Source organism: Pelophylax lessonae (assembly GCF_965119305.1).
Source record: "Pelophylax lessonae genome assembly, chromosome: 3".
In the NCBI taxonomy this organism is placed as follows: Eukaryota; Metazoa; Chordata; class Amphibia; order Anura; family Ranidae; genus Pelophylax; species Pelophylax lessonae.
In genome coordinates this window covers 158,404,928-158,428,740 of record NC_138770.1, presented here as the reverse complement: position 1 = coordinate 158,428,740, position 23,813 = coordinate 158,404,928, and the positions used below count along the sequence as shown (strand labels likewise).

The 23,813-nt window shown below is 42.3% G+C and overlaps 1 protein-coding gene across 1 annotated transcript in view; it reads right to left on the bottom strand.

Annotated features, from left to right (window-relative positions):
* EIPR1 (EARP complex and GARP complex interacting protein 1) overlaps nt 1-23,813 on the bottom strand; it is a 459,494-nt gene that overhangs the window by 56,106 nt on the left and 379,575 nt on the right. Inside the window, exon 6 of the mRNA XM_082251893.1 lies at nt 9,710-9,846. Within this exon, the coding sequence (XP_082108019.1) occupies nt 9,710-9,846 (137 nt within the window). The remainder of the gene's footprint in view (nt 1-9,709; nt 9,847-23,813) is intronic.

Here is a 23,813-nt window from a genome sequence, read left to right as displayed (position 1 = left end):
CACGTGACTCCCTGAGGAAGTCACGTGATGTGACGTAACGCGTAGGAGGAGCCGCCAGACTACCAGACTACCGGAAGTGACGTTAGAGATCGGAGCGATAACGCTCCCCACGTTGTATTGAGATTTTTTCTGCAAACAAATGATCTACAAATTGTAAGTGCAACTACGTTTTTAATAATAAATCTGATTTGACACACTGCACCATGATTGCCCTCTGTTTTCACTGAGCCCGAGGCCACGATAAGGAGTTAAGGACGTAAAGTTTATGCACCCCAAAATACTAACAGGACAGGACAAGAAACACTCGGAGGTTGGAACAAGATACCGGAATAAGTAAAAGCCTATATGATACTCGGAGGCTAAGTTTTGTATACAGGCGCAATACACACCTTATTGAGGTGAGAATATAGAGCACCTAGATGTGACACCTGGTGGAGGCAACAAGTCACAACACCCATATTTTGCATGAGAGCACCGTGTTTTATTTGATGATATCGAAGGGAATTACACCTGATTCTGGATTTTTGTATATATGGACACTATAAACACAGCACCTAATTTATTTATTTATTTTTGATTGAAGAAAAATAGCACATAGCACTTTGTATCTTTTTTGAAGTTTATTTATATTTTTATCTTGTCTACGGCATATTTATTGACATCTCTTAGGAAAGTTTAAACACTCAGCACTTTATTGTATAGAAGATATACTGGAATGGTTTACTTATATTGATATTTATATATGATATTTATATATGAAGTAATTTGATCACCTTGTATTATCCAGCGACAGCACTTTTTATCACTAGAACACTTTTTACCACGTCAGTTTATACATTCACTTTATTTTACTTTATGTCCACTTCTGAAGCGCACCACCAACCAAAATTGTGTACACAATCATTGACTCTTTGTTTCTTGAGCTTAGCTTGCTCTAAGATGCCGTGCAGAGGGCCTTCCATTTGCCACAACAGGCTGTCACACACTTCTTCAAAGTGACCCCTGTTCATTTTTCCAGCGACATCATTAAATTTCCTTCCACCAACATATGGGTCAAAGGCAACAACACAGTTGAACCAAGCGATCTGGGTGGTATCCATTATAGACCTCCTCTCTGCGTCAGTGAAGAAGCATGGAACTGCAACACATTCTTTTACAGGTTTCTTCAATGCACTTTCTGCTGAACTATTTGACCGTTCAAGGTCCCCTAGTTCCTTTTCTCTATCTGAATTCCACCAGGAATGTATCTCAAGATCACGCTCAAACTTCTGCCACCTGTCTTTCACCAGTTCCATTTTGGAAATATTCTCTGAAAGGCACTTGAAATTCATTTGCTTCACGTTTTCACCAACAGCCTTAGTTTTCTCCACTAGGTGGCGTTTGCTTTTTTCTCCCAGATTTATATCACATGTTTTAGTTTTCTCCACTAGGTTTTCAGCCTGAACTGAGAAATCATCACATTTCTTACACAGCTCCGTTGTTTGCTGAAGTTCTAATGATACATTTTCCAATGCTTGAAGTTTTTGAAGGAACGGTTTATTCCAAAGGGGTGATTCAAGCCACATGTCATCACATTTCTGAGGCTCACTCAGGACAGACCCCAAAACACTGATCCTTTTAAAAACTGCATCAGGCACACTATCCCCTCTTTGGGACAGATCCTCTGTTGCCTGTAATTCCTCTTCCAGTTCCTGCAACGGAATCTTCATCTCTTCTACTTTCTGTTCTAAGGCTCGCTTAGACTTTTCTAGCTCCTGAACACTTTTCCCAACATCATCCTTGGAGCTGACCAATTCTTCCATTTCCGTACGCAGCTGTTGGTTAACACTTTCTAGTTCAGCCTTACACTCTAGAGCTTCCTCCAAAGAGCGAGCCAAGAACAGGGCTTTGCTCTCGTTATCACGCGCCTCCGCTTCTGCACGGTCGCGTTCTTCTGCATATTTTGCAGACACAGTCTTCTCACCAAGCATCTGATCCAACTTCTTTTTCACATTTCAACACACTCTAATGAACCAACGCTTTCTTCCATGCGTTTTTTCATATCCGCTATCTGAGCTTGCAATGTTGCGACTTGCTCTGATAGGTTTTTCTTTGCTTCCTCCTCTTTTAATTGTTCCAGGAAGCCATTTTTCACATCTTCCATTTGTTTGAGCTTTGTGCTAAAACTCAGCCTTTGACACCTCTCTTCTTGTAAGAGTTCCTGCGTGTCTTGCAGCTGTGATTCCAAGATAGAAAAATCTTCCGCAATTTCTCTAGATTTGCTGTCTGCTTGAGAAAGCTGATTTGTAACATTGTCCAGCTCAACCTGCAGTCGGTTTGCCTTCTCTGACAGCTTAGCACATACTCGGTCACCTTCTGACACCTTGACTTGCGATTCCTGCAGCTGTGCCTCTATTTTTTTTCTCTTGTGTTCCGAATCTCCTTTTCCCTGCATAAGAGCCTTCACCTCATTGGCTAGTTTCTGGGAATGAGACTGTAATTCTGCCACACAGGCTTCTTTCTCCTTTAACTGCTGCTGGAAACGTTGGGCTTCACCTTTCCAACTTTCACAGTCTGCACGTAATTCATCTACCACATTGCTCAAAGTGGTGAGCTCATACACAGTACTCACTAATTTAGCCTCTCTTTCACTTTTCTCGTTGTCGCTGAGAGACAATGTCGTTTTCAGAGCAACATTCTGTTCCTGCGCCCCCTGCAGGTCTATTTTTGTAGCTTCCAAACACTGAAGACTTTTTTCCAGCTGATTACGCAACTCCAACATTTCACACATACTTTGCTCCTGCAAAGTCTTAACTTCAATTTCCTTCTCCATAAAGATGGTATCTTTCTCCTTTATAGTGTCTTGACGTTTTTGCAACTCGACCAAAAGAAGAGCAGTGGTTTCTTCCCACTGTGACACATGAGACTTGAGTAGTTCATTTGTTTCCTGCAAGTTTCTATGCTCCATCTTAAGCAATTCCAAGGCTTGTTCCTTTTCTTCCATTTTCAGTTGCAAGGCATCCAACTCACAGGGTTCATACACATTTTTACCAATAAAATTCCATGACTTTTCCATGACTTCACGTAAATATTCATGACCTAAAGTTTCATGAAATGTCTATGTATACATGTTAAATAAGAAGAAAATCCATGTCACACCCAGCATATTTTTACTAAAATAAATGACAATCTTTGTAGTGTACAGTACCTCTGCAGTTAAGGTTTCGTTTCTGGATACAGCGCGACTCAAATGGTCCCTTGTTTTACAGTGGATGAGATGGAAGCACCACTGCCGCTGCTCGGAGCGGGTGTCACTTCAGGCGCACAGGTGAAAAAGCTGAGAACTCTGATGTAGGGGGGACTCTGGTGACCAGAGACCACTTTCCACAGAGTGAATGCACTAAGGAAGGGAGGGGGGCGTCCTGATATAAGGAGGAACCTTTATAACAGTGCCCCCTTACATCAGTGACCCCCCCCCCTCAGACTGGCCGGGCAGCACTGTCACTGACCTACTCTTAGGTGCATCATGCTCTGGTTTTATCCTGTAGTCTCCTCTCCCCAGTCCACACATGTCTGACTTCTCCTGTGATCCCCATCTTGACAGCACTCCCACTTTTGACTCCTCTCCAGACCCCCTCAGAGACTGCAGACATGATAAAAGACAAGAGATGGTCAGAGATTACGGACATGATAGAAGAGATGGTCAGAGGCTGTGGACATGGTACAGGAGGTGGTCAGAGGCTGTGGACATGGTACAGGAGGTGGTTAGAGGCTGTGGACATGGTACAGGAGGTGGTTAGAGGCTGTGGACATGGTACAGGAGGTGGTCAGAGGCTGTGGGCATGGTACAGGAGGTGGTCAGAGGCTGTGGACATGGTACAGGAGGTGGTCAAAGGCTGTGGAAATGGTACAGGAGGTGGTCAAAGGCTGTGGACATGGTACAGGAGGTGGTCAGAGGCTGTGGACATGGTACAGGAGGTGGTCAAAGGCTGTGGACATGGTACAGAAGATGGTCAAAGGCTGTGGACATGGTAGAAGAGATGGTCAGAGACTGCGGACATGGTGGAAGAGATGGTCAGAGACTGCAGACATGATACAGGGGATGGTCAGAGACTGCAGACATGATACAGGGGATGGTCAGAGACTTCGGACATGGTAGAAGAGATGGTCAGAGACTGTGGACATGGTAGAAGAGATGGTCAGAGACTGCGGACATGGTAGAAGAGATGGTCAGAGACTGCGGACATGTTACAGGGGATAGTCAGGGACTGCGGACATGAAGATAGAAGAGCACTAGGGGGGGGGGGCGGAGAGCACAGGGGAAGCAGAGAGCACTGGAGTAAATGCACAATTTCTCTGTTTCAGTTTCAGCGGATCAATCCGCCGCAGAGTTCCCAGCCTGTCACGGTCTATTCATATTGAAGAGACCAGTGATCAGGCTTCAGCTGTGCAGTGCACTGTGGCTGATTAATCCGCCTAAACCCGAAACACAGAAAATAGTCCACTTACTGTCCCCCGCTCCCACAGAATACAGGGGGCCCGGAGACAAAAATAAATAGTTGCACAACACTTTTCCATGACTTTTCCAAAACTTAGTAAGTTTGCCCATTTTCCAGGGCTTTTCCAGGCCTGGAAAGTGTCATGTCAAAATCCCATGACTTTTCCGGGATTTTCATGACCGTACGAACCCTGAACTCAGCCCTGCACACATACTCGGTTTCCTCCAAACCGATGGCCTCCATTGGCTGCTGGCGTCTCGGTTTCCAGTCTGCCATGCTCTCTTGGTGAGCCTTTTGTTGAGCTGCAAAGCTCCGCTGTTTCAGCATCTCCCCCATTTTGAGTTTACTTTTCATCTGAGCACACTGCGTCTCCATAGCAGTTTCATCAGTGTTGCTAGGGACAACAACCTTCCTCTTTTGTAGACTCTCTTTAGGCATGGATGGGGCTCGTTCAGACGGTAACATCCCCTCCATCCATAGAATCCGGTCTCTCATTTCATCTATCTTTGCATTTTTCAGGCGTTTTGATCGCCCCATCTTCAATAACTCCACAAACAAATTTTTCACAGTCCAGCAAAAAATTTTCAGACCACTGTCTCTTTAACTCATGTAGTTTTTCTCTCTCTTGCAAGATCTCTTTTCCTGCGCACACAGTTTGTGCAGTCCTTTGCACCAGACACAACAAAGTTCATCAAAAATTTTGAGAACGCTGTCTCTTTAAAACACGTTTTTTCTCTTTCAGGATCTTCTCTCCTGTACACATAGATTGTGCAATCTCATGCACCAGATAAAGTTCATCAAACATATGCACTTCCTTGCAGGGATCTCTGCTTCTGTCCACTGCATACCTCCACCATATGTGAGGGATTAGCTCGGTGGCGGGCATGGATGACCCCTTGGGGGGTGCGGTTTCACAAGAAGATAGCCGAGAAGTGCTTGCAAACAACAGTTTGGTTTATTAATGCATTTTTTCTTCACCAGACTGCAAGCGTCAAAACCAACAAAATAAAATAAAAGACAAAATAAATCCTTGCCTCTGTGGGCGGCTACCTTCTCACACTGGAACCTACCTAAGAGTCTGTCCCCAACCTACTGTTGGGCAGACTTTCTTATCCTACAGCGGATACTCAACAGTCCATGTTTTATCTCTTCACACAGCACATGTTCATTTAACAGGTCCCTTTACTCTTCATATAGAACATGTCCCTTTTCCTCTTCATATGGCAAACATTCCTTTATTTCTTCCACATAGAAATAGTTTGTTTTCTCACCTTTGAGAAGTCTTCACAACTGGTTAATTTCCCCTTCACACAGGAAATGTCCAATGGTTTCTTTTCACCTAGAACCGATCCAAGACCTCACTTCAAGTAGTCTTCACACTTGTTACCCTCCTCAGCTTCACATCGCTTTAGGAGGTCTTCCCCATGCTCACACAGCTTTCAGGGGGCACACGTCTGTCTGTCCTCCTCTCCCAGCCCACACGGCGACAGGAGGCAGCAGTCCTTCTCCCAGGCTTCCTCAGCGTCGGGAGGCACAAATCTGTCTGTCCTCCTCTCCCAGCCCACACGGCAACAGGAGGCAGCAATCCTGAGACTTCCTCTGGACAAATTATAGAGGCCTTCATTTCCTCATTCCGAACAGCTGAAGGCCTTTCAACTTCTTTACACCTTCCTGCTGCCTTTGGCAGCCGACACCCTAGTAATTGGTGAACTTTCCAAACCAGGTGGGAATGTGTCTCCTCTCTGTGACTACATCCCCAGATTTACCTGACTTCCTGTCACATTATATTTTCTATGTATTTTACATATGTATAATTAGTTATGCCCTTGTCACTTTAGGACACCTATTTATTTGTATAGTTGCGCAGATTTTTATATCTTGGTTTATTGCATCACTGCATTTTTTTACAGATAATTGGCAGCAATTGTTAATCTGTTTTGATAGCCCTAGACCTCCTGGGCGCCTGATCCTAATTATCTTTATAGTGAACACTGCTTACTATGCCACAGTGACAGCTGAACATGGGAGCGATCGGTACAGATTGCTCACTATGTTCACCTAAGAAAGGAAGGGGGCTGCTAAACACATGTTTACCAGCACCCCCCCCCGCTCTCCATCCTGACAGCCAGCAATCCAGGATCCCTCCCGAGCAGCAGCCGGCGGCAGACGGGGAGGGAAAGCCGGCTGTCTGCAGTGTGGGGAGGGGTCCCGGGAGATTGGGAATGTGGGGCACTACAGGAGGGGGGGGCAGAATGGTGGCTAAGGGGGTGGTTATACTTTTTTTTTAGTTGCACATTTGTGCGTCCCCTGCAGCATATAAGCCAGCGGGAGGGCAGAGGAGGATCGTGTTGTAAAGGGAGCGGGGGAGGGGCGGGGGGTTGGGGGGTCAAGATCGTGCGGGGGTGTCATCTGCTGATCAGAGCTAAGGTTTTGTTCAGCAGAGTCTGCTGAACAGTTCTGATATAAGCTAATGGACATTGAAGTGACCCTGGACTTATAACACAAGGAGGAATGAGGTCCTTACGCCTAGACCTACGCATGGACCTGGCCAGTAGAAAGCAGTTCTGTAGGTATGTACGACTTATGGACCTGCCAGTGAACGAGTTAAAGTGTTCTCAACACTTCCCTGAAACTTGCAATAGATTGGCTACAGCAGCAATAAAAAACAACACCAGGTATCACTGGGCTATTACCAGGAAAATGGCTCTATAGAGGCCATGGGATCATCAAGTCCATATACCTGGCTCCTGAAAGCCTCTGCAGATTACATGTGTTATTTTGCAGGCTTGCCTTCTGCCATCCCAGACTATCTCTGTATCCCCCTAGTGATGGGCTTAGATTGCTTTCATCACACTTCTGAGCCTAGAGGAGAGCATTGTGGGAACTATAGTCTTCTGAGCAGACATTGCTGAACTGCAGAACTGTCCATGAACTACAACTCCCAGCAAGCCATCTGGTCTAGGGGAGAATTATGGGAGACTAAAAAGTGATCTGCCTGGGCAGGCCCACGCTCTCGCGCTTCCCGGGTCCCATCGAGTGAACACCCTCTCACCGCTGTGCGAGATGACTGCGGCCTACTACGCGGTGCACAGCCTTCTGCTGCTCCAGCCGCAGGGGGTCAGGCGTCGCGCGTTACACAAGGGGAATTGCTGAAAGCATTTAGACGACTTGCTGATTCAGCAGACTAATCGCCATCTCAGCCCGCCTCCAGTAAGTAGAAACCACTTGGATCATTTGTCAAGAAGTTATCAAAATTCCCAGGATTGGTGAGAGGGAACCTGCCCAACATCAAGCCACAAGCCACCATCATATTACTTTGAACACTGTAAATAGACATCCTCTACAAGGATTGCTGAAAGTCTTGCTATTAGTCAGAACGAATCGCTTGCCTTGACTGTTCATCACTGTGCCACACTTAGGGATCCTTTCTCTCTGAGCTCCAACTGCCGGTGAAGATCATTGCAAGGCCTTGCATTCTGAACATTGCGGCTCTACTGCTCTTGAAGGGGACATGTCACTAATACCTATATTACCTCATCTCTCATTAGGATCAAGGGTATTATAGGCATGCCTGGGGTTCCCCATTAGTAGTATTGATAGCTACAGCATTCAATAGCTATTTTCTTTGAGTAATCTATTAATTGGGAATATTTTATTGTGTGCATTGATATCATTTGATTGTTATTTCTGATACTTAAAAAATTGTCTTGAAAACTATTTCAACCTAGTCTTGGCAGTTTATCCAGGACCTGACTGACCAATACCTTTTGAGCCTCTTCTCTTTTTCAAGTAAATTTGAGAAAGCTAAAGTCATGTACATTGTGTCAGTGTGTTATTTAAGGGTGTACACAACATGTCTGAACCTAGAGTGTCAGGAGGGTCACAGTCAGGGGAGGAAGAAAAATTCTGACTTTGACCATAAGAACACCATGCCAACAGTCAAGCATGGAGGTGGAAACATGATGCTTTGGGGCTGTTTCTCTGCCAAAGGTACAGGCCGACTTTGCCACATTGAGGGGCCAATGGACAGGGCTATCTATTGTAAAATCTTGGATGAGAAGCTTCTTCCCTCTGCCCTGACAATGAACATAGGTTGTGTGTGGGTCTTTCAGCATGACAATGACCCAAAGCATACCGCACCGTAAGGTCATGGAGTGGCCTAGTCAGTCTCTAGACCTTTATCCTACAGAAAATTTATGGGGGGAGCTGAAAGTTCAAATTACCAAGAGACAGCCAGGAAACCTTAAGGATTAAGAGAAGATCTGTAAAGAAGTGTGAACCAAAATCCCTCCTGAGATGTGTGCAAACCTGGTCAACAAGAAAGGTGCTTGCCAAAAAGGGTTTCTCCACCAAGTACTAAGTCATGTTTTGTCTTAGGGATCAAATACTTATTTTATTTACTGAACTGCAACTTAATTTATAGCAATTGTATCATGTGTTTTTCTGGATTTGTGGTTATTATTCTGTCTCTATCATTTAAAATACACCTATGATAAAAATGATAGACCCTTGATTTCTTTGTAAGTGGGCAAACTTACAAAATCTGCAGGGGATCAAATAATTATTTACCAACTGTGCATAGTAAACGAGTACAAACCTTTTTTTTCCTCTGTACCATAACAATTGTCATTCTTATACAACTATACAACTGAATATAGATTCATCTAGGGGCACAAGACTCTGTATGCCCATTTGAGCAAACACTACACTCCTTTAATTACAACTTTCAAATTCTTATAGCATATCCACGTTGTCGATTTGTTTTAAGACATCACAATATTGAAGCAAGCCTTTGCTGTCAACCAAACTTAAACTGCAAAATATTCATAAAATGTTCTTGTCATGTTTTCAAATGTACCTAATTTCACTGTCATCAATTTCAGCTAATAAAAGAATAAGTGTTGCAAACTCAATATACTTCTTGCCTAAAGTAAGCAAAATCTATGATTTTACCATTAACAATTTAGACATTTTTTTTTCTGGAAAAAAATGAACATGTAATATAAAATTGTTTTCAAATACAATGCAAGTAGGATTTTCATTAAAAGCAAAATGTTTTATTCACTTATTGCTAAATGATATATAGTGTTGCTTAAGGCACAAAGAAAAAAAATCTAATCACATAGCACAGCGCAGATATGACGGCAACACTTTTTGAACTGAGAATCAGATGATCGCCACCGACAAGTTTAGATTTTGATTAATAAAGATTAGGCTTCTTAATTTATTACCTCATAGTTCTAATGTCCCAGCCTCGGATAGCGGTATCATTGGCAGTGGCCACCTGGGTACAATTGTGATGAGGGCTCCATCGCCCAGAGGTAAACTTCAGCTGCCCTTTGCCTTCCAGTGTGGAAGAATTTGAGAGCTGTCCATAGAGAAAAGAGAAAAAAAAAGATATTGAACTGTAAGATTAATGAGTGAATGGCAGCCCCAGAGATACATATGATGAGACACAATACTATAAATATATGTTTAAAGGGAAAGTACAGTTTTTTCAAGTACATGAACACAATGTAAGTAAAATACACTGACTGGCCAAAAAGAAAGTCGCCACATGGAATTAACGAAGCAACTAACTAAACTAAGCATGCACTAACTATCCTATTGGATAGTTACTGCATGTGCCCAAAGAATGAGGTCAGCTGACTACCTGAATATACTGAATGACCAGGGTATTCCATCAATGGACTTTTTCCTTCCTGATGGCACGGGCATATTCCAAGATGACAATGCCAGGATTCATCGGGCTCAAAGAGTGGTTCAAGGAGCATTAGACATAATTTTCACACATAGTTTGGCCACCACAGAGTCCAGAACTTAACCCCACTGAGAATCTTTGGGATGTGCTGGAGAAGGCTTTGCGCAGTGGTCTGACTCTCCCATCATCAATACAAAATCTTGGTGAAAAATTAATGCAACAGTGGAAATAAATCTTGTGACATTGCAGCAGCTTATCGAAACAATGCCACAGTGAATGCGTGCCGTAATCAAAGCTAAAGGCGGTCCAACATGTGACCTTTTTGTTGGTGGTGACTTTTTTTTTTTTGGCCAGACACTGTATATGTACAATAAAACCTTGGATTGTGAGCATAATTAGTTCCTGAAACATGTTTGTAATCCAAAGCACTCGTATATCAAAGTGAATTTCCCCATATAAAATAATGAAAACTCAGATGATTAGTTCCACAACCATTTATTCATAAGTCCTTCAGTTTATAGTCTACATAAAAAGATTATAGCAATGTGAAAGGTTGTGTAACCATAAAATGTCCATCCACAAATGGCTGCATCAACAAGGGGATTAGAAGCAAAATCTAGCAAGAGCTACAGAGTATAAAAGAGAAGAGAGGCAATAGGGTTCCATTTAATGAAGGTACAACATTTAGCAACTCACATGGTTGATGAATAAAACAGGCACATCTAAGTATGCAAGCATCCGGGTTAAGCTGTCCACATAGACCATCCTTTGCATCCCTGGCTCTCACTGCTGTCAGTCTGCAATCGTGACAGAGAAGACTACCCTGCAGTAGAGCGATCTGCAAGCAAGGTTTGAAGCCTTCGTGGTGCGCAGCATGGAAGGGATGATGTCAATGGTGGTGCGGAGGATGGTCTATGCGGACAGCTTTACCCCGGATGCTTACATACTTAGATGTGCCTGTTTTAATCACCAACCATATCTTTTCACGTGACAACATATCTTTTAATGCTACAATGTAAAGTAGTGAGTGTACAGCTTGTATAACAGTGTAAATTTGCTGTCCCCTCAAAATAACTGAATATACAGCCATTAATGTCTAATCCACTGGCAACAAAAGTAAGTACACCCCTAAGTCAAAATGTCCAAATTGGGCAAAAAATGTCAATATTTTGCGTGGCCACCATTTTTTTTTACAGCACTGCCCTAACCCTCTTGGGCATGGAGTTCACCAGAGCTTCACAGGTTGCCACTGGAGTCCTCTTCCACTCCTTCATGACGACATCACGGACCTTGCGCTCCTCCACATTCCATTTGAGGATGCCCAACAGATGCTCAATAGGTTTTAGGTCTGGAGACATGCTTGGCCAGTCCATCACCTTTACCCTCAGCTTTTTTAGCAGGGCAGTGGTCTTCTTGGAGGTGTGTTTGGGGTAGTTCTCATGTTGGAATATTGCCCTGCGGCCCAGTTTATGAAGGGAGGGCATCATGCTCTGCTTCAGTATGTCATAGTATATGTTAGCATTCATGGTTCCCTCAATGAACTGTAGCTCCCCAGTGTCGGCAGCACTCATGCAGCCCCAGATCATGACACTTCCACCACCATGCTTGACTGTAGGCAAGACACACTTGTCTTTGTACTCCTCACCTGGTTGCCGCCACACACACTTGACACCATCTGAACCAATTAAGTTTATCTTGGTCTCATCAGACCACAGGACTTGGTTACAGTAATCCATGTCCTTAGTCTGCTTGTCTTCAGCAAACTGTTTGTGGGCTTTCTTGTGCATTATCTTTAGAAGAGGTTCCTTCTGGGACAACAGCCATGCAGACCAATTTGATGCAGTGTGCAGCGTATTGTCTGAGCACTGACAGGCCCCACCCCTTCAACTTCTGAAGCAATGCTGGCAGCACTTATATGTCTATTTCCCAAAGACAACCTCTGGATATGACACTGAACACGTGCACTCAACTTCTTTGGTCGACCATGGTGAAGCCTGTTCTGAGTGGAACCTGTCCTGTTAAACCGCTGTATGGTCTTGACCAACATGCTGTAGCTCAGTTTCAGGGTCTTGGCAATCTTCTTATAGCCTAGGCCATCTTTATGTAGAGCAACAATTATTTTTTTCAGATCCTCAGAGAGTTATTTGCCATGAAGTGCCATGTTGAACTTCTAGTGACCAGTATGAGAGAGTGAGAGCGATAACACCAAATTTGACACACGTGCTCTCCATTCACACCTGAGACCTTGTAACACTAACGAGTCACATGACATCGGGGAAGAAAATTGGCCAATTGGGCCTAATTTAGACATTTTTATTTAGGGGTGTACTCACTTTTGTTGCCAGTGGTTTAGACATTCATGGTTGTGTGTTGAGTTATTTTGAGGGGGACAGAAAATTTACACTGTTATACCAGCTGTACATTCACTACTTTACATTGTAGCAAAGTGTAATATCTTCAGTGTTGTCACATGAAACAAAAATTTAACTAGCAAAGGGTTAATATTTAACTTCTTTCAGGCTCACGTAGTGCTGATATAGACACAGGTACGATTTGCAGCACGATTTACATTATAGTCTATGGCAGTGAAATCGTGCTGAAGACCTATAAAAGTAATAAACAAACTACTTCTCAAATCGCACTACTTGAAATCGTACCTATTAGGATACTGCCATAGAAACACATTAGATGCTACTTCAGGTAGGATTTGTAAATCACATGTCGTACCTGAAGTCATACCAGTGTGATTAGGGGCTAGCAATATGGTTACATTTAATGAAGGTACAACATTTAGCAACTCACACGGTTGATGATTAATTTTGCAACTCACATGGTTGATGATTTATAAACAGGCACATCCCAGTATGCAGGCATTCAGGGTAAAGCTGTCCACATAGACCATTCTCTGCACTGCCAGCTCTCACCGATGTCAGTCTGCAATCGTGACCGGGAAGACTACCCTGCAGCAGAGCGATCTGAAAGCGAGGCTTGAAGCACTCCTTGAGCGCAGTGTGGAAAGGATGACGTTGATGGCGGGGTGGAGGATGGTCTATCTGGTCAGTTTTACACCGATGCCTGCATAGATGTGCCTGTTTTAATCATCAACCATGTGAGTTGCTAAATGTTGTGCTTTCATTAAATGTAATAATACTGCTACATTTAGAGGAGCCTCTCTCCTCTTTCATACTCTGTAGCTCCTGCTGGATTCTGCTTTATGCATTCCTATTGACACATTTTTTTTTTTTGTGGTTGTGGAATGAATCATCTAAGTTTCCATTATTTCTTATGGGGAAATTCGCTTTGATATACGAGTGCTTTGGATTACAAGCACGGTTCTGGAAAGAATTATGCTCACAATCAAAGGTTTAAAAAAAAAGAAATATATATATATATATATATATATTGTGTATATATATACACACATATACACACACACACACACACAGTATATATGTGTGTGTATATAAATATATATATATATATATATATATACACATATTTTAAAGATTTCAAATTACATTTTGAGGAAGAAACTCTAAATATTTGAAAACTCACTTATAATGTGCTAAATAAAAAAAGTTTCACAGTGGTGCAGAAATCCTTGCTGTGGATGTTTTATGCACAGACTATATATATATATATATATATATATATATAAAAGATATATTCACATTAAGATATTACTTTGTCAAAATGTTGCTTAAAGTTGCACATACCACCAACAAATGGGGCTATTTACAGTACATACGCACACACACTGTATACTATATGTATTTCTACTGCACCATCACTAGTGCAAAGGAGTGGAGTATGCAAAATACATGAATATTCACTAGAAAAAGGTATGATATACTTAGTGCACAATTCCTGCACATCCTGGTGTGCTACATTTTGATAGGAACATTAAACTGGTTGTAAACCCTTCCATATACCCAGAAAAGTGACTCTTGGTGCTCTTAATTGAGACAAGTACATACTGCAGAAGGATATGTTTTGTTCATATACAGTGCCTAGCAAAAGTATTCGGCCCCCTTGAACTTTTTGACCTTTTGCCACATTTCAGGCTTCAAACATAAAGATATAAAACTGTAATTTTTTGTGAAGAATCAACAACAAGAGGGACACAATCATGAAGTGGAACAAAATTTATTGGATATTTCAAACTTTTTTAACAAATAAAAAACTAAAAAATTGGGTGTGCAAAATTATTCAGCCCCCTTAAGTTAATACTTTGTAGCGCCACCTTTTGCTGCGATTACAGCTGTAAGTCGCTTGGGGTATGTCTCTATCAGTTTTTCACATCGAGAGACTGAAATTTTTGCCCATTCCTCCTTGCAAAACAGCTCGAGCTCAGTGAGGTTGGATGGAGAGCGTTTGTGAACAGCAGTTTTCAGTTCTTTCCACAGATTCTCGATTGGATTCAGGTCTGGACTTTGACTTGGCAATTCTAACACCTGGATATGTTTATTTGTGAACCTTTCATTGTAGATTTTGCTTTATGTTTTGGATCATTGTCTTGTTGGAAGACAAATCCCCGTCCCAGTCTCAGGTCTTTTGCAGACTCCATCAGGTTTTCTTCCAGAATGGTCCTGTATTATTTGGCTCCATCCATCTTCCCATCAATTTTAACCATCTTCCCTGTCCCTGCTGAAGAAAAACAGGCCCAAACCATGATGCTGCCACCACCATGTTTGACAGTGGGGATGGTGTGTTCAGGGTGATGAGCTGTGTTGCTTTTACGCCAAACATAACGTTTTGCATTGTTGCCAAAGCCCCCGTTCACACTAAGGCGACCTGTGAGGCGACCTGGTCGCCTCACAGGTCGTAGTAGGTCGCCATCCATAGGGAAGCTACGGACCCGTTCTAATAGGAGCGACACAAGAAAATGGGTCCGGAGCTTCTTTGGGGCGACCTGGAGGCGACCGCCATAGACTTCAATGTTATGAAGTCCGTGGCGGCCGCTCCGAGGTCGCGGAGCGCTGCTCGCACCGCGACCTCGGAGGTCGCGGTGCGAAGTAGCGTCGCGTGTATGTGAACGGGGCCAAAAAGTTCGATTTTGGTTTCATCTGACCACAGCACCTTCTTCCACATGTTTGGTATGTCTCCCAGGTGGCTTGTGGCAAACTTTAAACGACACTTTTTATGGATATCTTTAAGAAATGGCTTTCTTCTTGCCACTCTTCCACAAAGGCCAGATTTGTGCAGTATACGACTGATTGTTGTCCCACCTCAGCTGTAGATCTCTGCAGTTCATCCAGAGTGATCATGGGCCTCTTGGCTGCATCTCTGATCAGTCTTCTCCTTGTATGAGCTGAAAGTTTAGAGGGACAGCCAGGTCTTCGTAGATTTGTAGTGGTCTGATACTCCTTCCATTTCAATATTATCGCTTGCACAATGCTCCTTGGGATGTTTAAAGCTTGGGAAATCTTTTTGTATCCAAATCCGGCTTTAAACTTCTCCACAACAGTATCTCGGACCTGCCTGGTGTGTTCCTTGTTCTTCATGATGCTCTCTGTGCTTTAAACGGACCTCTGAGACTATCACAGTGCAGGTGCATTTATACAGAGACTTGATTACACACAGGTGGATTCTATTTATCATCATTAGTCATTTAGGTCAACATTGGATCATTCAGAGATCCTCACTGAACTTCTGGAGAGAGTTTGCTGCACTGAAAGTAAAGGGGCTGAATAATTTTGCACGCCCAATTTTTCAGTTTTTATTTTTTAACAAAGTTTGAAATATCCAATAAATTTCGTTCCACTTCATGATTGTGTCCCACTTGTTGTTGATTCTTCACTAAAAATTACAGTTTTATATCTTTATGTTTGAAGCCTGAAATGTGGCAAAAGGTCGAAAAGTTCAAGGGGGCCGAATACTTTCACAAGGCACTGTATCATATCTGAGGTTTACAACCACTTTAAAAGCATAGCATTTATTTTTGTCAAGCTAAATAATTAATGTTAATCTAACACTGTTCTGTCTGTGAAGGATAGCATACCTCGGAAATCATCCACGTAACAGCAATTAAGATGATCTTTTTTTTTTTTTTTTTTAGGGTTCATAGGGAAATGTACATTTTAAACAAGTACATAAGCCAAATAATCAGCTTTCAGCTCAATAATATAACTTTAAATGAAAAAACAACTAGTTTATTGTACACTCTGTGCCCAATTTAGCGTGCAAAAATAAAATGCAATCAATTCAAAATTTTTGAGATAAATTATCTAACAATGTAAGGCGCATTAATAATAATCAAAGAGAGGAGTTAGCATTATTTGAAGGAAATGATGTGTTTGATCATGTTGCATTTAATAGACACAGTCAGTCTCTAGTGTAAGAATCTCAGAATTCATAGGGCAAGTTGTAAGCAATCTTGCCTACAACCCTTTCAAATGTATCATCTGTTCTCTATCAGCGAGCCTGGAAAAAAAAGCAAATCATGCTGTGTATTTCAAATCGATTGACTTGTGCTATATGACAGAGTGGTAGGGGGCCATAGCCTGGACAGCATAGAAGCCTGCCACGTGAAGGCAGCACAGCAGGTAGTTGGCTGTTGCTATGGGGACACTTACTGGTGGACTGCATAATGCCAGCTGGGTGAACTATACTTTTTCCCGCTGCAGAGCAGGCATGAACCACCATGGTCAATTTATCTCTATGTCCCAGCAAGCCCTGGTATCCTTACATGCAAGAAGCTGTAGTCCTCTAGCCGCCAGTAGGTTGGTTGTCTAAGATGGCCACAGATTTTGTTGCTCAACTCCAGCAACAGGATTCCAGACCTTTTAGTGCAGGATTTTCAGCTACTGCTTTAAAGGGTATATTTCTGTCCCAACCAGATATTTCAGTTCGGTATTGTTGACCTTAAGCTACAACATTACATGCTGATGTAATATTTAATTGGGTTTTTAGTGGTTCAGTAAGTCAATTAGAATTTCTAGTTCTGTCCAGCAGCTCTGGCAATTACAAAACCAAATGATGGTGTCATAGTTACTTTGTGGAATCATCATAATGTAGGATACACAAATAATCAGGGAGTCCAACTGCAAGTTGGGCACACTTTCATTTAGGTCAAAAAAGAAGGTAAACTCTGCTAATAAGCCAAACATTTCAACCGCAACAAAGCATCATCCTTCCCAAAACAAGTATTTCATTTCATAGTAGATGCCGAATAGTAATCTGACTTCTTCTATCTCTTGAGGATACCAGAAGATAATTTTATGCATCTGAGAGTCATTCCAAAAGGGTACCTGTTCCCTGTTGGTGTTGTTTTATACTGCACCGCGTAACCCCTTTCACATGAATGGTTCGATCAGGTACGCATGTCTATTTTTCAGGTGGACCTGATAGGACCTCCATTCTCCTTTATAGAGCTGTGGATGTAAATGGACTTGTATCTGTTTACACTCACCTAACTCCAATCCGTTCTGATCCAGCAAAAACCAACTGAAGGGCATCTGTTCGGATCAGTGGGCAGTCAATTGAGCAGGTTGTGTCCGCTCTGCATAAGCGGAGCGGACATGGACCTATATTCTGCCTGCTCTGCTCAACTCGGCATGGGAGCAGCAGACAGATCCCTGAGAAAAATGGATCTGTTCCGTGTGAAAGGAACCTTATAGAAGCAGTAGGCAAACCCTCCAAAATTCTCTGCATGCTTTGCAGCTTCTCCTCTGCAGTTTACTTTTCATTTCTAAAGAACTAATATCCATAGTACTTTGCTGCCTGCAAGCAGTGATTCCTGCACTGACTCCTCCTGCTGAGCCTCGGTTCACACTGAGGTGGGTTTGAAATTGTGTGAGTTCAGCTGAATTTGCATGATTTTTAACCAGCATTTTCAGTCCGACTTCGGTGGCGATTTCACAGACATCTGTGCGGGTTCCTGCACAGATCTGGAATTAAAATCTCCCCTGAAGTCGCCAAAAGTAGTGCAGAAACTACTTTTGGGAATCGGTGCAGCGCCGCGGCGTCCCACCGATTCGGACTATGCCATTTCCGGAAACTGGCTCTGATTTGACATGTTAAATCGCATGTCAGATTGAACCAATGTGAACGTGGGCTAATACTCCTTCTCTCAGCACCTCTGTATTTTAGAAGGCAGGCTCTGTGAAATGTTTGACACAGCAGTGCCTACTCACAGGGCCTAGTGAATGCATGTCGCATAGTGTAAAATAAATGTGTGGGGATCCTCACAAAGCAAGTTTACAAACTTCAAGGTCATTCAGATTCATAGGAGCAGACTAAAAATAACTGAAATACAATGTGAAAGTGAATACATAATTTTACATATTTACCATCGATATTTACCATAGATACACTATAAAGTTAACCTGTTATTCTTTTCTAATGACATATAGTAGGTACCAAAAGGTGCTTGTGTTTACCTTTATGTGTTTGAAAACCCTTTCAATAGGTAATGGACTTATCTGACTTTGGGGGAAGCAGAAACCCTGGAGCTAATCCCATCCATCTTCCCCTATTGAATAACTGTGTCATGGACTGCTGCAGCACTCTCATTGGTTAGTAGGATATTGAGGATGGGGTTAAGTTCTGGGGTCAACACTGTTCTCTGAAGATGGTGAACTCGTGTTCCTAGTGAATATGCATAAAACATTCCCTAATGGCTTAAAATAATGTTTTCAGGTTAATGAAAGGCAACAGGAGGCTTCTTGTGATGCCTCCTCCTAGGTAGGACTTTCTGTTTTAAAACTTTAAACACGCTGACTGGTTTACTTTAAGATTTGTGTGGACAAGAACGGTTTGAGTAATCTGGCAGAAGATTAAATATCTAGGAGATTTTCTCAGATTTCCCTGCTGTTTCTTACCTTCCCCACACAATCTCTACCATCACAGCAAAACTGAGCAAGTAGGTCATGTTCCTCATGAAGGATTCTCTAATTGTAAAATAAATGAAAAATCTAACAGCAAGAGCATGACACCCACATAATGGCCTTGGAGGATACAAGACCTGTTACGTGGCGAGCTTGCCATTGGCGTCTCAAAGAGGTAGAAGGGCTCAGTTACGCAACTGATTTTTAAAAACAAATAGTATTAGTTTAACTTTTTGTTGACAAATATCTTAAAGCACAATGAAATCAATGTGTTACATAGGAGACATTTGTCAGCAGGGGGTTAATTTGAGGCAACCAGAAAATATCTTGTGCAACAAGCCCTTAACAAGTCACAATACACAGCCAGTAATTAGCTCAATGTTCTGCATATTATACAGAGCTGCTTTACCCTAATGTGTCAGAGTATTTCACCTGCCACAAGAATCCCGACGTGTCTGAACTCCGAGCGTCATCTAAACACCTCTCCACCCACTCCTTATATGTGTGCCTTGATCACCCATTGTCACAACTTAGACAGTATGTCTAATTTAATAAAAAATTCCACCTTTTGAAAAAAAAAAATAAATAAATGCACCCCACATCGCAAAAAGCAAGCTTGCAATGATTATTTTCTGTATTTCAGCCTAAAAAAAGCATTGCAACCATGATCAGTGGATTACAGGCACAATGCTCTAGCTCCTGCAGACTATTCCAGCCCCAGGTCTGAAACAGGATCTGAGAATGGAGGGAATGAACCTTTCAATCTTCTGCGCATCCTCTATTCATAGGAGCTGGAACACAACTTATGAATGGCAGAGCTGGGTGGAAAGGGTGTGCATAGTCAGGAACGGTTGAAGAGAGCCTGAGATAGCTCCTTAGTTCTATTAACCCCTGCTGCATCAGAAAATTAAGACAATTGGGGGAGCATGGATGGAGGAGCGTCCCGGCTAATAGAACAGGCATCAAAACAAGGGACACAACTTACTGACTCAGTTATGTACTTTGAGCTGACCGTTTTGTTTTTTCTATTTTGGCTGCACTTTGATTTTTCATTGTTTGGAAATCTAGTAGATATATAGAGGATTTACATTTGTTTGGAGTCCCTTTTTAAAAGTGTTATTAAACTATCATTATGAAATGTGATATATAGCAGCATATTGCAGGGCCATGTTTGCTTTCTCTCTGCAGGTTTCCACTTGTTTGTATTCTGCATTGGAGGTTTCCTCTTCTGCAGTTCTGTCTTGTGGGTGGCTATTAAAAATGGTATGTGTAGCGCTATTTATCTTAAAAGTCTCTATTCAGTCCACATTACACCAGATAGAATAGTGCTAATCACTCAAAAAGAGGGAATCCCAGTAATGGTGTTCAGTCCAAACCACGGATAGATCCTTAGCAGTAATAAAAGTATAGAGAAATAGCCGCCACCATGAGGTATTAAATAGCCTCTTACCAGAAGCCCATGATCCTTATTACAGGGATCATAGACAGCAGGAAGTAAACTAGTTGTGAATATCCAAAAATAGACCTTCCAGCGTTCCGCTCTGATCACATACCCGGCTTCTCTCTCCCAGATCATCCGTATATGTGAAAAGGAATCAAAACACTCCTCATGGTGCAGCACAGTATAACAAGGTTTATTTAAGCATAAAACGACAAATGGAAACTTATATTAACCCATGAGATATAGAGCATGTCAAATTTGGTCCATACACTGGTGTGTGTGTCTGTTTCTAACCATCAAAATGGCCGCCACGTCCCCCGTCCGTAGCTGTGTCACATACCGCTGGCTCCTCCCTACGCGTTTCATTATACGTTGACGTCGTCAGGGGGTTTTATCATTTTTGTGGGTGGCTATGCAGCTTAGTGCGACCACCATCGCATACAGTGGGTACGGAAAGTATTCAGACCCCCTTAAATCTTTCACTCTTTGTTATATTGCAGCCATTTGCTAAAATCATTTAAGTTCATTCTTCTTCCTCATGAATGTACACATAGCACCCCATACTGACAGAAAAACACAGAATTGTTGACATTGTTGCAGATTTATTAAAAAAGAAAAACTGAAATATCACATGGTCCTAAGTATTAAGACCCTTTGCTGTGACACTCATATATTTAACTCAGGTGCTTTCCATTTCTTCTGATCATCCTTGAGATGGTTCTACACCTTCATTTGAGTTCAGCTGTGTTTGATTATACTGATTGGACTTGATTAGGAAAGCCACACACCTGTCTATATAAGACCTTCCAGATCACAATGCATGTCAGAGCAAATGAGAATCATGAGGTCAAAGGAACTGCCTGAAGAGCTCAGAGACAGAATTGTGGCAAGGCACAGATCTGGCCAAGGTTACAAAAAGATTTCTGCTGCACTTAAGGTTCCTAAGAGCACAGTGGCCTCCATAATCCTCAAATGGAAGACGTTTGAGACGACCAGAACCCTTTCTAGAGCTGGCCGTCCGGCCAAACTGAGCTATCGGGGGAGAAGAGCCTTGGTGAGAGAGGTAAAGAAGAACCCAAAGATCACTGTGGCTGAGCTCCAGAGATGCAGTCAGGAGATGGGAGAAAGTTGTAGAAAGTCAACCATCACTGCAGCCCTCCACCAGTCGGGGCTTTATGGCAGAGTGGCCCGACGGAAGCCTCTCCTCAGTGTAAGACACATGAAAGCCCGCATGGAGTTTGCTAAAAAACACCTGAAGGACTCCAAGATGGTGAGAAATAAGATTCTCTGGTCTGATGAGACCAAAATAGAACTTTTTGGCCTTAATTCTAAGCGGTATGTGTGGAGAAAACCAGGCACTGCTCATCACCTGTCCAATACAGTCCCAACAGTGAAGCATGGTGGTGGCAGCATCATGCTGTGGGGGTGTTTTTCAGCTGCAGGGACAGGACGACTGGTTGCAATCGAGGGAAAGATGAATGCGGCCAAGTACAGGGATATCCTGGACAAAAACCTTCTCCAGAGAGCTCTGGACCTCAGACTGGGCCGAAGGTTTACCTTCCAACAAGACAACGACCCTAAGCACACAGCTAAAATAACGAAGGAGTGGCTTCACAACAACTCCGTGACTGTTCTTGAATGGCCCAGCCAGAGCCCTGACCTAAACCCAATTGAGCATCTCTGGAGAGACCTAAAAATGGCTGTCCACCAACGTTTACTATCCAACCTGACAGAACTGGAGAGGATCTGCAAGGAGGAATGGCAGAGGATCCCCAAATCCAGGTGTGAAAGACTTGTTGCATCTTTCCCAAAAAGACTCCTGGCTGTATTAGATCAAAAGGGGGCTTCTACTAAATACTGAGCAAAGGGTCTGAATACTTAGGACCATGTGATATTTCAGTTTTTCTTTTTTAATAAATCTGCAACGTCAACAATTCTGTGTTTTTCTGTCAGTATGGGGTGCTATGTGTACATTCATGAGGAAGAAGAATGAACTTAAATGATTTTAGCAAATGGCTGCAATATAACAAAGAGTGAAAAATTTAAGGGGGTCTGAATACTTTCCGTACCCACTGTATGTACTCCATCCTGTGACAGGAGCAATATGATGCACTTGGGTGTGAAAGCTTCAATCTGGGACAGGGTGCGCATGCACAATTGAATCAGACAAGAATAGACTGAATGTAAAGCTCATGTGGGCAGGCCTGGGACATGCATGCAGTGAACCATTGAACCAAATACAATGATACATGATATATTTGACCAATTCAGTGGTGGCAGTATTTATGAATACAGAGCAAAGGACAGCAAAAGAGAAATAGGATATATTCTTTAAAAATAGTTTATGCTGTATGTTCCCTTTGTGTAAGGAAACACTTTATAATAAAAAAAAAAAAAAGCCCACTTGGAGTTTGCAAGCAAGGAGAGGCTTCCATCTAGCCACTCTGCGATCGGAGGGCTGCAGTTATGGTTGTCCTTCTGGAACTTTGTCCCACCTCCACACAGGATCTCTGGAGCTCAGAGTGACCATGATTAGTGGATTACGAGTTCTTGGTCACCTGTCTTACTAAGGCCCTTCTCCCCCTGTTCAGTTTGGCAAGCCAAGCAGCTCTTGGAAGAGTTCTGGTTGTACCAAACTTCTTCCATTTGACAATTATGGTTGCCACTCTGCTCTTGGGAGCCTTCAGTACAGCTTAAAAATATTTTTTTTGTAGATTTCCCCAGATCTGTGCCTTGCAATAATCCTGTCTATGAGCTCTGTCGGCAGCTCCTTTGACCTCATTGTTTTTGCTCTGATACTGTACAGTGTGCATTGTCAGCTATGAGGCCTTTTATAGGGATGTGCGTGCCTTTGCAAATCATGTCCAATTAATTTAATTAACCACAGGTAGACTCCAAACTAGGTGTAGAAACATCTCAGCAATGATCAAGAGAACCGGGAGGCATCTGAGCTAAATTTGTTTTGTTGCAAAGGGTCTGAATACTTTGTCCAATGAGATATTTATTTTTGTATTTTTAATAAATTCACTGATATTTATAAAATTCTGTTTACACGTTGTCATTATGAGTGTAGATTATTGAAAAAAAAAAATGAATTCAAACGACTGTAGTATCAGACTTCAACATAACAAGTGAAGGGGGTTTGAATACTTTCTGAATGCATTGTATATATACCACAGTTTGTAGATGTTATAAATTTCACGCCAACCAATCAATATACACTTATTGGGATTTTTTTTTTGTTTACCAAAGACATGTAGCAGAATACATTTTGGCCTAAATTTGTGAAGGATTTTATTTTGTTAAATTTTTTAATTGGATATGTTTTATAGCTCTAAGCACTGAATAATCTGTATGGAACAAAA